This window comes from Amphibalanus amphitrite, unplaced genomic scaffold (assembly GCF_019059575.1).
Source record: "Amphibalanus amphitrite isolate SeventyFive unplaced genomic scaffold, NRLGWU_Aamphi_draft 001601F_arrow, whole genome shotgun sequence".
Taxonomy (NCBI): Eukaryota; Metazoa; Arthropoda; class Thecostraca; order Balanomorpha; family Balanidae; genus Amphibalanus; species Amphibalanus amphitrite.
Window position 1 is genome coordinate 78,021 of NW_024883094.1, and position 16,018 is coordinate 94,038.

The following is a 16,018-nucleotide window of genomic DNA, read 5'->3' on the forward strand; positions in this document are numbered from 1 at the left end:
AAAACAAGGTCATATCTCCGAAACCAAAAATCACAGAAACTTGAAATTTTCAGTGGACATCAAGAAAGGATAGACGAGCAGCTATACGAAAAATCAGCCTTCTAGCTCTAAAAATGTTGAGTGCAGAGCAGAAAGACTGCCTGGGGGGGGGGTGGCAACCACCCCCCCATGTGCGGGCGAGGGCTAAGATAGACCGACATTGGCCTGCTAAAAATTAGCCTCGGTTACAGAATATGACGGCTGTCAGCACGTGATCAAAGGTCGTGAGGGGACCTTGAGACCGCCCTCCGAATCTCGAGTCAGGACCGAGGGTGACACCGCAGAAAATAGTGTCACGTTCTCCATCGATCCAGGGCGTGCCATTTTGAGTGTGGCACCACAACAGCCGGCCAACTGGCTGTGCTCCCAGCACCAGTAAGCGTAAGTGCATGCACACTATTCAGCATATATTTCTGCAGAATTATATCCGTTTTCCTCATGGCCTCATTACGGTGTAAGCGGAAAAAGTCTTAAGTAGCCTTCTGCTAAACTTTGAGCTCAAAGCTGTATGTCACGTGGATCGATCAGTGCCTGCCTTGCAATTTGCAATGCTGGTCAGAGAATGTTGCAGAGTGACATTGCATTTCACGATCTCATTATTGTTCGTTACTCTTTTCTTTTCGGTTTTCGCAATTGCTCTTGATTGAAGTGGAGACAGTGGCGGCAACCCCTGCCCTTTGGCGACCCCGATCTCCTGCAGAGTTGGAGTAACCCGACGGCTGTGGGGTGGGGTCGCCCGCCTATGGGGAAAGTATAGTGCTGTGATTCCCTTTAGTCACTGAGCCGGACTCAATGTTCTGTACGCCAGTCACTGACAAAGAACCGCCCCTGGCCTTTCCCACCTGGTGGGCCTGGCCGTATAAACGTGTAAACCGTGAGGTCAGCGCCCTCCCACGTATGAAAAAAGTATTTGACTTAACTCAATGCAGACAGTGCTGTCGGGCGCCTTGCGATCATTTCTGGTGATGCGTGTTTCCGAGTCGTACTCCATCTTACTCTCCACCCAGGCTAAATCTGTCATTCTGTAATTAACCCAGTTTTTCTCTGACTCTGTCCTTCTGACACATAATTCCAGCCTAACCAGTCTGAGTCTGACTCATTGTGACTACACTTTCACCTGAGTTTGACTCTGTCGTTTTGACTCCGCTCTCACTGCCCCAGTCTGAGTCTGGAGTCTGGCTCTCCGACCGGATCTGTGTTTCCTGTCACGAGTCAGTTCAATGGTGTCGGCACGGTCGCGTGTGATGCGGATTGGGATATGGTAACGAGCCTGGGGGATAACCTTTGGCTAATGATCAGATTAGCAGCCGGGCGGGGTCGTGCCCACGCGGCCAGGGTTTCATGGCAGTGCAGGAATTGACAAGTATGGCGGCAGGTATTTCTGAACGCCAGAGGAAAGGTTAAAGGGACCCTCCCACCTTAACATTAGTTTTGAGTTGAGATAGCCAAGTTTGCGGCCAGGCTCAGAAACCACCATTTATCCTGGTCGCAAGCCCCGCAGCTTTATGGTGTTCAAGAAATTTCTTCCCTTTACTTGCAGGGTGGGACCAGCGTGGTCCCTATCTCTTAACCATTACGGGAATCTGATGACGTCATCAGGCTTTCGAACGTCCGTTAAATGTTTGACTAAAACGTTTTGTAGCACACGGTGGTATATGCTGCTTTGCGCGCAACAAATGCCGCACTTTCAAATAAAGTCGCTAGGAACAGCGGAGATCCCAAAAAGTAAGCCGTTAGGCGGCACGGGCGGACATCGATAGCAGCGCCTCTATCGGTCACTAGGGAAAGCTGGGCTGTAGGCGAAGAAATACCGGCTGAGTTGTCACACGTTGAATAGGTGTATAGACAACAGTCTTGTGAAGAAGTTGACTTTTTGCCTTCAATATTTCTACAGGCAATTTTAGAAGTGTCTTCACATAGATTACAAAACCGTTTAGATTATTGTATTAACTTCAAGCCTTCCCTATTGTTCTTGACGGATGCGGGAACTATTTCTTATTAGTGTTTCTAGCTAAGTAAAAGAACACATTGTGCAAACGATGAAAAAAGCATAAATGGAAGATATTATATGCAATTTTCTCTAACAATTTATGGTAAATTCTCTACACATCAAGGAAAATGTGCATGCTAACTGATAATTTAAGGTTCTTGGGGCCAGTTGTTTTCTTCTTTTCTTACGTCGCCCCAATGGCCGCGAATACACTTGTGATAACGCCTATCGCAAAAGTAAAAGTCTAATATCTTGAAAACCGGTGAATATTTTTCGATGAAATTTGGTAGATATTCGTTTTTGCTCTTTCTGAACCGAGCGACATCATTTTCATGCCAATTCATTAACTTTTTTGAAGGTGGGAGGGTCCCTTTAAACGCCGCTCGCATTTGTGGTCATTCATAAAAAAGTGGAAATATACTGATTGTAAGCTGAAGTGAGATAATGTGCGATAACCTTTTGATAATAAGGTTTACAAAAAGATCGACATGAGTTAGCGGTATTCATACCTTATTTGCATGTGATATAACGTTTCTCTGAGCATGATAATTATCAATATAAATGTTAGAATTGACCTCATGCTCATAATTAGGGAAATGAATCGATAAAAGTCCATTAGTCCATGGATTTTTTTTCGATTAATTTCTATAATAACTATTTCGAACATCAGGTTAATTTAAACATTTATATTATTATTCATATCATCGGTATCTGATATCACGATTGGTAAGACCGAGCCCTCGTGGAGGTCATACACAGTTTCAATTTAGTTGTTGACTTTGCACACCTTTTCTGGTTGCTATATTGCCATACTTATTTTGGCACGCCTTTCAAAAACAATTTTGACTAAAATAAGCTTTCATTTTTAAAGTCGAAGTACAGCACATAGTTATACGGAAGATACAGCACTTTCTAGAGAAACCCCGCAAGAGCGATGACCCCGCATGGATGCACTAGAATGTACATACACGTGTTTGAAAGTACTAAAAATGTCTGTACTCTGTATCATCCGTTCAATAGGTGTTTGTGGGGACCACTGCAGACAAAACAGTAAAAGCTAAGAAACCCTGCGCCGAGGCCACTTTGTATGATATAACTGCTGTCGCCGCGTATCGAACGTGTGGCACGAAACCACAACCAGATAGTGGAGCAAGCATACCAGTATCGTCTGCCGTTCCCGTTACAGCAGGGATCTGTTACGCTATGACGGCCACATGTCGAGACGTCATCGTGTCCAGAGCACGTCAAAGAAGTCGGTCTGCGTATCACTCACCCACGTCCTTGAGCTGGTACTTTCAGATGCCCGCAGGGGAGGGACTGGTGGGTGCAGGATTTCCTACTCTGTTTAGCCTTCTCTCACGCTACCACCCGGGCCACGCCGACAGCTCAGATCAGGGATAAAAAAAAACGTCGCCCTGAGCTGAAAATAAGCGCAGCGGCGACATTGAACATTGGGTCTTCGTAGAAACTAGAAAGTTACTTTATATGGACGTTGCTAATTGGAATGTGAATAAATTGTGTAAACATGTTCATTGATGGTCTTTGTACGGGAACCGGGCTCCAAATCGGGCATCCAGTTTCAAAAGCACAACTATAATGAATGTTTGCTCTCTGCTTCTGCTTGTGCCTTCGTATTTTGTCTGACCTTAGTTCTTATCGCACTCTCGGCTTCTCCTTTTATTCTCCATTTCCTCTTCACTATTTCCCTTTTCTGTCTCAGTCTCTTGATGTCTGTCTTTGTCTCTGTCTCTGTCTCTGTCTCTGTCAATATCACTGACTGTGTAATACTGTGTATCTCTGAATGTCTGCATACCTCTACTCTAGCTCTCCGTCTCTCCCTCTCTCCCTCTCTCTCTCTCTCTCTCTCTCTCTCTCTCTCTCTCTCTCTCTCTCTCTCTCTCTCTCTCTCTCTCTCTCCCACCGCTGCAGCCCTCCCAGTTATCTCCAAGTTGCAGTTGCAATGTCCGGCTGGCAGTTCCGGTACTGATTGAAACTGTGCTGGGTGGGGCAGGCTGGAGGTATGTGGGGTTTCCGTTTGAAGTACATATCATGTAACACTAATCTGTGACATAGTTGGATTTCCACTTACTCAGCTCCCTTCTGTCGCATTCGTGATTGTCATTTTTTCAAGGTGCGGTTACAAATGTTCCCTAGACATTTTTTGTTACTTTTGAAGTAGCACATTTATGCAAAGCTTGATAAATTTAATCACATTCAAACACGCTATTATCAAATGTGATATAGCATCAATAACCTTCAGATAAAAAGAAATACTTCAGCTACTGACTCTCAATATCCAATCCTGCAATAGTTTCCTGATGTTGAAACTTCACATCATTGATCACAGCGTATGAATCACCCAGCGGAAGCTGACGTTTTTATTTTAACAAATTGGCCTACATTGCCTAACATGCTCACCATCGTTCCTTTGCACTTTGCTGTAAATTCCTGCACAGAGTAGCACGTGTTGAAAAAACTTTCCGTTTCAACAAGCCCCGCTCGCACCGCGCAGCATTACGATATCTCGGCGATCGGCCCTGAACAGTAGCAAACTATTGACCACCGACAGGTGTGACGTCATCCCCCACCCTCTCCTCTCCCCTCCCCGCTCCGCCTGTCCTGCTGAGTGTGCAGTTTGCAGCTGTTCCTACCCCTCCCCCCCCCTCATAGGCGCCGGCGCCACGGCCGAGCGCGCACGGTATACCGTCAAGGTCACCTCGGGGTCACGTGAGGGTCACGGTGTCACGCAACGCCCGCCTGCGGGGATAACGGATCGGTCGCCCCTGGGGGGGGGGGGGGGGGGAGTAGAGCTGGGGGCGGGCTGTTGATCTGTTGGAACAAAAGGTGTTTACAAATGAAACGCGTGATGCGCTGAACGATTAAAGAAACAAACGAGGAGTTGCCATTGTTGCATCGATTATGCTTGCATTAAATGACCTCATTTGTTTTAGGGCACACCAAACGAGAAGTTGGTACAGTATCCTTTTAAGGTTTTTTTCCCTGGTGCACTGTTAGATTCACATCCAGTATCTGCCGATTTTTATTTGAGCCGCATTCGTATGCCTCAGGTATTCCACTAGCAACACACAAGCCATTTTCATGACGGGCTATCCGGCGAATGCACCTGATTTGACCAAATCTGCACCTTATCTCTTTTACAGCAAATATCTTTATTTTATGAATTTATTTCAGTGTTTTAGTCGATGATACTCTCTGATAATATGACAAAGCAGGCATATAAGCAAATAGTGCAACCCTAGCTGATAGCTACTAAGAGACACACTGAACCTGATTTGACCAAATCTGCACCTGATCTGCGCCAGATGCGCACCAAGTGTGTACCAGATGGCCGTCGTGAAAACGGCTACTGTCTACTAAAAATGTTTGCATTCAAATTTCTATTTAAAGTAGAATCCAATGGTGATATTCAGGCCATGCTTATTAGGAAAAATAGGTTTGAGAGATTCCTGGAATGCCCAATCTGTAAAAGTCGCTATATTGTGAATCTTGGAAACAGTAAAAACCATTCGATATATTCTAGGGTTGTATTGCTGCACCATATGACAGGCAATCCATATGACAGGCGATTACCTAACTGCTCGCAAGGTAGGATTATAAACGTTTTCCCACCAATATCTGACATCTTTTTAACCGCGCCCTGCTGGGGGGGGGGGGGGGGGGTGTTTGAACACCCCCTTGTGGTTTTTCGCGAATATCTCAAAAACGGCGGCGCGTTTTTGGTACACCTTATCATACATCAATTCTACACGTATCGTGAAAATTTCAGACCAAGGTCATTCAAGGTCAGGTCACCAGGTCACTTGAAGTGACCTCACCTCATAAAAAGTTTCAATGTCTGTCATAGCTACACCGAGTGACCGATTGCTTTGAAGCTTTCAGCGATTGATAAGGGTAACAGTATTTATAAAATGTATATCTCGGAATTTTGATATCGGTGACCTAAGGTCAGGTCAATTTTGCGACCTCCCCATTATAAGTCAATGGGAGAAAATTGAAATGCGCCTCTTTTGGACGAAAGACATTATAAACACTCCCAAACACTGAATTACAAGTGATTTAGACACACTGAACATGAAAATGGTGTCCGTGACCCTTGTTTATGCCCTGAGGTCATCTTAGGTCACGAATGGTATCTAACAGTTTTTCGCAAATAACTTTTGATAGAGGCATGCTAGAGCGATGAAAACGCCTTAGATGTGTTTAGATGTGTTCAGCTCGACGATACGGATCGACTGATATGCAACATGACCATTTCCGGTCAGGTCATGACCTTGACCTGAGGTCAAATTTTCAAGTTGACCTTTCAAGGTCAAGTTATAGTTCATTCGATGCGTCTTTGCAAGAGGAACACGATGCCGGTAAAAGTAAGCTCGTACAAGGCTTGGGTCAAAAGTTATTGCCGAAAAACTGTTTCCGAAAAAATCGGCTATTTTTGCAGTTTTTGCCCCCTGCAGGCAAAACCGTTGACGTTAGGTCAAATCTGAGAGTATTACTCAGAAAGGGCGTTAATAGGGCTATCGAATGCGCTTTTCCGCGGCGCTGTAGCTCTATTGGTTCCCGAGTTATGCGTTGGCTTCCTGGAAATTTTCGATATTCGACCTGGAAATCGGCGAAATTTTGCCTTCAATGACCTCTGGTGACCTGACCTTTGACCTGACCAAAAAATTGACCGAAGTGATTTCCTCATTATTTTTGACGCTCTTTCGAACGACGCGTTCCGCGTATCGCTACGTGGCCCAGGAGCCGAGTTAGAAGGGGGGTGTTCAAACACCCCCCAGCAGGGCGTGGAAATCCAGGACCCCCAGCCGGGCGCGGGTTAATCCAAATGACTGTTGATAATCCCCTCTTCGACTTTCCTCCCCTCTCTCTCTCTCTCTCTCTCTCTCTCTCTCTCTCTCTTTCTCTCTCTCTCTCGCTCTCTCTCTCTCCTCTCTCTCTTTCTCTCTCTCTCTCGCTCTCGCTCTCTCTCTCTCTCTCTTTCTCTCTCTCTCTCTCTCTCTCTCTCTCTCTCTCTCTCTCTCTCTCTCTCTCTCTCTCTCTCTCTCTCTCTCTCTCTCTCGGATTTTGTGTCAGCTGATCCTGCTGTAATCGTTTATTCCCTTTTCTCAGCGGTTGATGCAAGCACTTATTCCTTTTGTATACGACCCTGCGTTTCTCTGTGTCGTTTTCGTTCGTGAGACTATGCTTGTAAGTGAGCCAGCTGACAGTTGTCCGTTTTTGCACCTTTAAGCAAATGGTGTATCTTGCTCCCTATAGCTTGTTCGCCGCTCAGAGCTCTGATCAATGCGTTGTGGTGGTGTTACACGCAATCACACTTAAACCTCTGCGATTTGTCCGCCGTGTTTCTTTGGGAGTAATATAATGTTTGCAGTTTAGTAAAATCGCACTTAAGCTGTAAATCCCTAATTCAGGGCTGTCAGACGTCCGTGATTACGATTAGGTCTGAATGCCTTAATACGATAATGAACTTTAATGAACTAATGCCAACAGCACAACCGAAGTTATCCGCCATCAACATTTCATGGATTCAACAGTAGGTAAAGAGGCTGCTGCTGCAGGAAAATGCTTTTGGTGTCAAGGACAATTCCGACGAGGATTTTAAGGCCACGCAGCATTCCAGGCGGCTGTGAGAAAAAAAGATTAGGTAAGTTGAACGTCCATTTACTTTCAGACCAGGACAAGTAAGGAGTATTTGGAGGACCAGCATTTTCTCATGAGGATTGATATGTTTCTGTGTCTTTCAAATGACAGGGTCATCAGTAAAGAAGAAGCAGACCTTTCGCGACAACAAACATGTATTTCCACTGAAAATAGATGCTATTGACACTCAATTTTTCAATGAGAGCACTGATTTGTCGGTTATTTAGTGATAACCATATCCGCGGCCATATCCGGATCCGTGTCCGTATCCGGCGTATTCAGCCCCGTGACCGTATCCACCGTATCCAGCCTGGTGTCCGTATCCAGCTCCGTGTCCGACCTTGGCGCTGTGTCCGTAGGCGTACTCGCCACCGTATCCACCGTGTCCGTATCCACCGGATCCGCGCGCCTCCGAGTAGGTCTGCGCGTATCCACCGACGAATCCGCCGTGTCCGTATCCGTCGCCGTATCCACTGGAAACATGACGTCATCGCTGTTAGGTTCAAACGCATGACGGAGCAGCAAGCTTGCTTCTGGCGGTTGAAGTTTGCATTAGCTACCCAAGTTAGCTGCGGAGTGATTTGTGAATCTCCTTGGGTATATACTTTAACGGTCTAAGCTGACAGACTTCAATGCTCAGTAAGTAGGTATGCACTATTGCATACATTTGGTATGCCCTAGGTAATAGGCATGCAACAACACTGTAAAATTTCAACACGTGCGAATCAAGCCGCCCAGGACACATAATGATGCGTTAAAATCGTGAATGTTTACTTTATTGAGGCTGAGCTATTGTTTACTGGACTAGCACAAATAAGCCTTTTGGGAAGAAACTTAGCAATATTCAAGCTTTTTCACTACATTCGCTCGAATATATCGGGGCTCACCTGTATGTATATAGGTCGAGTGGAAGATGTATATATTTAAATTGTCAGCGAGGCTCACCTGTAGGTCGGGTGGACGATGTGTGATCCGTACTTTGCGCTGCCCCAGGGGTTGTAGCTGAAATGGAAATAGCGGGTCACTTACACCTAACCATTTCGATGAAATATGTGATATTATTGAATATCATATCTGGCCCGACGGATTATGGGACAAACAACTAGCGAAGCTCCTTCATTTAACAATGACCCTTACTCATAAGAACTTTCATATGTTAACTCATTTTTATACAACTCTTAACACTGGTACTCGAGCATGCACGATATTCGCAGACAATGCCTGTTCAAAAGTGACGAGAGGATAATGCTGCCGAGGTTTATTTTGCTCACGTTTGTACGTTGGTGTGACTCTCGGCGTTTCCGTAACCGCCGGCGGCAGCCGCAGCGGCCGCACACAGCCAGAGAACAGCCAGCTGGAAATATAAATATTGAATAACCATAACATGATATCATCGGCGGCACACAGCGAGAGAACAGCGAGCTGGAAATATAAAAACCAATAACATGCTACCATCGGCCGCACAGCGAGAGAACAGCGAGCTGGAAATATAAATAACCATAACATGATATCATCGGCCGCACAGCGAGAGAACAGCGAGCTGGAAATATAAATATTGAATAGGTAACCATAACATGATACCATCGGCCGCACAGCGAGAGAACAGCGAGCTGGAAATATAGATAACCATAACATGTTACCAGCGGGGGCAAGCAGTGAAAGAACAGCGAACTGGAAATTTAGAGGGAATCAGTTTTACTTGCGGCGGCACGCAGCGAAATAACAGCGAGGAAGAAATTGAGAGGGTTTTCAGTTTGTTTTAGGGGCCAGGCATAGGCAAAAAACGCACGCATCGTCGATCGTTAAGATTACAAAAAAAGATGCTGCAACGCGTGGCGAAAAGTCCTTTGACGTAGGTACTGTTCTTCTGTGGTGCCCAAGTAAGCTAAGAGTTGCCCGAGCTCTTCCACCCACGGTACTCACTTTGAACATTTTCAGGCGTCTGTTTAGCTGTCCGACTGGCTAGCTGGACGAGTGTGCGTTGTCTGTGCCCCGCTCCCTATCATCTGACTATATATACCGACTGTATTCGCCCCAGGGCTCGGTCCCGTCGTGACGGCGCCGACGGGGGTGCACGTCGCCGGTGACCTGACCCCGCCCCGGCTGACCCTTGACGGAGCGATCGGGCGACCGGCCCGGCCCACCTTTGGACATGGGCGTGACATCGTTAAATGACATGATATTTAATGTAGCTACACGGTGGCGGTGGAGAAATTCAATCGCGCTTTGGTAATGCTGGGCCTAGTACGCCTATATCGTGTATGATTTGAAACATCATGCTCATTGCAGGTAGGCTGTGCTGCACCTCTTGCTGTAAACGTATAGCTGTATACGTATGTAGAAATTCGAAAGTATACATATCAGCTATGGATTTCATATATATTCCTAAGATATTATGATACTAGTTATTATATAGGCGTCTTCACGACGGGTTATCTGACGAATGCACCGAACTTGACTAAATATGCACCAAATCTCTTTTTCAACAAAGTTCTGCATATCATGATTTTATTTCAGTGTTTAAGAAGAAAATAATGTCTAGTAATTTGAAAAATCAGGTGTATGAGCGGCTGTGCAACCCAAACTCATAACTTCTAACAAGCACAACGAACCTAATTTGACCAAATCTGCACCAAATGTGAACCAAATGTGTACCAGCTGGCCATCGTGAAAACGGCTATTATGGATCCCGTCCTAATTTTGACCTGTGTATGCCTACAGACGCTGATAAAAAATTCGCGCGTTTCGTAAGCATTTGAGGTGAGGTGTGGCTCGCCCTGATGATGCGGCAACAGCATGAAACGGCACATTGTACCCAATAGGATCCGTCGATAGCCGCGCAGTTTCCCACAGAACACGCGTGGGAGACTGCAACGCTGTATGTGTGTACAAAACACTGGTACAGCGGATGGAGTGACTGCAATGGTTACAAGAGAGTAGCACCGGGTGTAAGAAGATATGCTATAAAGACCGTCGCCTCCCTCTCTCTCTCTCTCTCTCTCTCTCTCTCTCTCTCTCTCTCTCTCTCTCTCTCTCTCTCTCTCTCTCTCTCTCTCTCTCTCTCTCTCGCTATCTCTCTTATGTATGTATGCCTTTAATTTCGCTGCCATTTTCCGTTCTCGGTTACTCGGCGTAACATGTAAATTCAGTGGGATTGGGATTGGATTGGGATTGAGCATGGGAATGCTGGTCCGATCGTGCGACGGTGTATGGCCCTCCAGCAAAAGGGTGGATACTGGATAGGTACTAAGTAGTCAATGTAGTTTGGGGATACTAACTGAATGACACAGGCACTTCAGCAAAATTGCTTGGTAGAATGAACAGGTTTCGTGCTGCCACTTAAGCAAAGTTTTTTTAATACTACAGGGTCTTTCATAATGAATGTTATTTTTAAAATAGCCATAGCTCAGGTGATAAACATCACAGAGTTATTGTCAATACCCGAATGAAATAACAAATCATGGGAAATTATGTACACAGGACTCGCATTTAGGTACCCTTTATGGATTTTGAACTGTGTCGCCTCGCTTTCGGACACATATTTCGGCCCGCTGACGCAAATGGCGCACCACGCGCTTCACATTCTCAGCGCTTCCTCCTTGCATCAAACCTCTCCACTGTGACCTGTAGCTCTATGAGGGTCAGTTCAGTTCAGTTCATTGTATTTTTTTCCATATGTAAACAAGAACAACGAACAAAACAATAGAGGATTGGCGCAAAAGCAAAAAGCTTAAATCAAAGGCGCCTCTCCAATTAAGTTAAACAAAGAACACATGACCAAACCAAAGTATCAGAAAGCGTCGACCCCGCCCGAAACCCGCCGAGCCAAAAAAGCAGACAGTACCCGGCCCCAGGCGACGGACGACTCCAATCGGGCCAGCTTGCGTCATAGTGTCATGTTTTGTGTTTTGTAATGTAGTGTAGTGTTATGTAAGCAGTGTGTTGCATTAATATCAATGGTACTTAAATGCACTAACTAAACAGTTATGTTGTATTGGTAAACCGATTTGTCTCTACAATAAATGTCTGAAGGTGATGGGTGATTTGTGTGCCTTGATGCTTGTTTAAGTCTTTTGCAAAGAGAAGGGTATCAAGTTTTAATTTTGCTGAGAAATTGTCAAAATTTGGAGTGATGATTCGAACTGCATTTATAAGTTTTACTCTTTGTGTATGGTAAAGTGGGCACCAGAGTATGAAGTGAGTTGTGTTCTCATCGTGATAACCGCAAGCACATACTGGGCTGGGTGTGTTGGGGTGTTGTATATTGAACAGGTGTGCCTTGAGAGTCGTCATGCCCACTCTCAATCGTGTGTGTAGTGTGTTACGCGTTTTGTTGCCGAAAGAAAAGAAAGTGGGTGGCTCTGGTGCCCCAAATCGCTGCCAGACTTGACGAGCAAAAGCGGAGCGGGATGAGGTGTTACGCAATGTGTCTGGGAGAGTATTCCAGAGTCTTATTGTCGAAGGAAAAAAGGCTCTATAGAAAGAAGTGAGATTGGTAGGGGGGAAAGTAAGAGATTGAGCATTGCGAAGTCTAAGTCCCGTGGCGTCTTGTCTGGTTTCTGTCAATATGTCTTTAATGTATGAAGGGAGAGGAGGATGATTGAAGTAAAGTCTGTGAAAGAATAGAAGCTTATGAATTAATCGTCTTGTCTCAAGTCGTTCCCATCCTAGTTCGGTAAGTAATGCGGTAGTTGGTGTTCGATAAAGCGTCCCTGTTACAAGTCTGGCACAGCGGTTCTGAAGCGTCTGGAGTCGGATGGCGTCAGTTGATGTCAAATGTCCGTCGTAAACAATATCACAATAGTCGAAATGAGGTGTTATATAGGTAGAGTAAATGTTGTTCAAGACTGGTCTAGGAAGAAGCTTAGCCACGGGATATATCGGTCCTAGGAGAATGTTAATTGTCCGAATGACGTTATTGATGTGTGCGCGAAAGTGAAGGTCCGTCGAGAGTGTCAGTCCGAGATGTTTATGACTTGTCACGGTCGGTATGTCCTGCCCGTCAAATGTGAGTGCTGGAGGACAGCTGTCTCGTCGGTTTGTAAATGTCTGTTGTAGTGTCTTTTTAGCGTTGAAGGTGATGGCCCAGTCAGTCCCATATCGTTTAATCTCGTCCAGGTCGTTCTGCAAGGAGCGTCTATGATCCTGACTGTCGTGGGGATGGGAAGAGTAAAGTGAAGTGTCGTCAGCGTAAAAGAGAGCGTCATTTTTGGTCTTGTTTGATAGATCGTTGAGGTAAATTAAGGCCAGAAGAGGTCCAAGCACCGAGCCCTGGGGGCAACCGGATAGTATTTTTTGGGATGATGATAGTCTGTTTCCAACACGAACAACCTGTTCGCGATCTGTAAGGTAAGAGTTAAGCCAGGCTAGCAGAGAACCGGAAATATTGCACTCGATTTTGCATTTTAAAAGGAGTCCATCATGCCAAATTTTATCAAAATATTTCGAGATGTCAAGATAGATAGCTGTAAAGTTTTGACTTTTGTTTAGAGCAGAGTATAGCTGGTGAGTTAGATACAAGAGCTGAATTTGTGTGCTATGGCCCGGACGATATCCACTTTGTTTTTCTGAAAGTAAGTTGTTTCCATTCAAATGAGAATATATCTTGGAAAAAACGATTTTTTCGAGAATTTTAGAGAGATTGGGAAGAAGACTAATAGGACGATAGTTTGTTGGATCTGAGCTAGATCCCTTTTGCTTGAAGATTGGAGTGACACAGGCTTTTTTCCAAAGTGAGGGGAACCTTCCTAGTTGAAGTGATTTGTTAAAGAGTTTGGACAGAGGTTCAGCAAGTAAAAGTGCACACATTTTTAATAATTTGTTAGGAATTTTGTCCGGGCCTGTTGCCTTGTTGATGTCTAAGGAATTTAGAATTTTGAGAACTTCGGGCTCGGTGACTTGGACATCCGTTAGCGGAGGAATAGGGGGAACAGGAATAGGGATTTCAGGCATTTGCAAGTTGTGTGTGTCTAGTCGAGTCTGGGATGCAAAGTGGTCATTTAAGATTGTCGCTTTGTCAAAGTCGTCTGAGATTGGTATGCCGTCTTGATTTATAAGCGGTGGCATGCTACGATGAGTCCTTTTTCCGATAATACTGTTTAAAATTTTGTAATATGATCGTGGGTCCTTTTTATGGTCAAGAAGTTTGTCAATTTGGTTTTGTATGTGTCTATTTTAAGTCTTTGGTTTGTCTCTGTGGTCTTGTTTCGCTGTCGTCTCCATCGTTCCCAGTCATCGTCCGTGTTACGTCTTTTTGCTATGTTGAAAAGCCTATTCCGCTTGCGTATTTCTCGTTTAAGTTCAATGGTAAGCCATGGTTTGTCGTGAGATTTTATTGTAATTTTCCGACTTGGAATGGCTGCTTTGGCTGCAGTTAATAGAGCGTCAGTCAAGTTATATGCTGCGTCGTCCAAGTCACAGTCCAAAAGTCTGTCCCAGTCAGTGTCCATCAAAAGTCGTGTCAGTTTGTCTGCGTCCATATGTCTGTAGTCCCATAGTTTAATGGAATATGTTACGCTGGAGGGGCGACTTATGTTAAGACAGGCAAATATTGGTAAATGATCAATTTTTGAAAAAGGAGGAAGTGTACCACTGTCAAGGACCATTTCTGGGTTTGATACTATAAGAAGATCGCGTAAATTGGTAACACTGGTGTCTGCATAACGTGTGGGTTGATTAATGAGCTGCTTGAGGTTGAGTGAATAAAGTTCATCCTGTAGGGTAATTTCAAATGGTGTTACGGGGCTATGGTTAAATAAGTCTGAGTTGAGATATGTGTTTCCAGCATTAAAATCTCCCAAAATAACAATATTGTCTGGTGAGTGGACTTGAGCTAGGGTTATGGATTCGTTTAAGTTTTCTAAGAAATTAGTATGCTGTGGTGCGGTCATATTCGGAGGAAGGTATACTGTGCACACTATTACACTAAATTTACCTAATTTTATCAGACACCAAATCCATTCATAGTCGTGATATTCGAGATGAAAGAGTCGTTTAACCGGAATATTACTGCGAACGTACATAGCCACCCCTCCCCCATTTCTATTCCTATGTTTAGTTAATGGGTCATGAAAGTTGTCAAGGGTGTAAAGAGAAGGGTGTACTGTGTCGTCAAGCTTTGTCTCAGAAAGTCCCAGTATGTCGATCTCGTGAAGAGAGGAAAAGTAGGATAGCTCGTCAAGTCGGCAGCGAGATGTGATGGAATTTATATTTACGTGTGATACGATGATGTGGTTGTTGTGGCTTCCGCTTGAAGATCTAGAATGTGTTGACGTGTCTGGTGTAGACGCCGCCGACCCAACTGAAGCAGCCCGGCACCCGGGACCTGAAGAAAGTGAAATGACGCTCAGCAGATGTCGGTGGCGCGGCGACGGGCGATAAACAGAACATTCACATAACAAAACAATCAAACAACAAGACCAAACAATGCATATAACAAAATAACTCAGATAGACGGTAAAATTAAACGATTTAAACTTACGGAAACTGACAAAAACAAAAACAAAACAAATGGCAAAGCAGAACGTAGCAGAAAGAATACACATGGATAAATACATCTGAACTCTAAAACTACTTGCATTCACTGCTGACACTTAAAAGAGTACCTTACGTCACACGAAGAGTTTAACAAACCCAAGCCGACGCCCCGACCCCCCCCCCCCCCATCCCCATCCCCCAGCCGCCACCCCGGAAGCCCGGTCGTAATCCCAGATCCAAACAGCCCCCCCCCCCCCCGTCGCATCCAAACCCCAGCTCTCCCTCCCCTCGGAAGCCCCAAGCACAAGGCAATAGTACCCAAACACTTGATCACCTGTACCGCCCACTACACGCCGACCACCAAACCAGCGTCGACGGAGACGAGCGACGACCAGAGACGAGCGAGGACGTCAGTCGCCCGTCTGAGGACCGACGACCGTGGACGTCAGGCGGGCAGACAGCCGGCCGCCGGCACCGCCAACGGCGCAGGCAGCCGGCCACGACGCCGACAACGAGCAGGGACGGCAGCCAGGCAGCCGGCCGCCGGCACCGACGACCATGGCGCAGACAGACGACCGGGGACGCAGACGGACAGCCGCCGCCGTCGGCACCGAACACAGCGCCGGCAGAGACGAGCGGGAACGGCAGGCGGGCAGCCGGCCGTCGGCACCGACCACGGCGTCGACGGAGACGTAGACAGCGGGGCTCAGCAGGTGGGCAGCCGGCCGTCGGCCTGACCACGGCGTCGACGGAGACGTAGACAGCGGGGCCCAGCAGGTGGGCAGCCGGCCGTCGGCCCGACCACGGCGTCGACGGAGACGGAGACAGCGGGGCTCAGCAGGTGGAGACGTA

General features: G+C 46.0%; 1 protein-coding gene across 1 annotated transcript; it reads right to left on the bottom strand.

The window, feature by feature from the left end:
- Positions 1–7,698: 7,698 nt before the first annotated feature.
- Positions 7,699–9,683, bottom strand: LOC122374090 (keratin-associated protein 19-2-like). The gene is made up of 4 exons (XM_043352632.1): positions 9,614–9,683; positions 8,962–9,044; positions 8,636–8,692; positions 7,699–8,163 (listed from the first exon to the last, which is right to left on the bottom strand). The coding sequence occupies exons 1-4, from the start codon at positions 9,620–9,622 to the stop codon at positions 7,914–7,916; spliced, it is 399 nt and encodes a 132-aa protein (XP_043208567.1). The 5' UTR covers positions 9,623–9,683; the 3' UTR covers positions 7,699–7,913.
- Positions 9,684–16,018: the final 6,335 nt, after the last annotated feature.

What these genes read in the sequence shown, in the direction of transcription:
- LOC122374090 (XM_043352632.1), bottom strand. An exon ending in AGTCACACCAACGTACAAAC is followed by an intron (nt 8,693 to 8,961) that starts GTGAGCAAAATA and finishes TTTCCATTTCAG; the next exon opens with CTACAACCCCTGGGGCAGCG. An exon ending in ATCGTCCACCCGACCTACAG is followed by an intron (nt 8,164 to 8,635) that starts GTGAGCCTCGCT and finishes TCATGTTTCCAG; the next exon opens with TGGATACGGCGACGGATACG.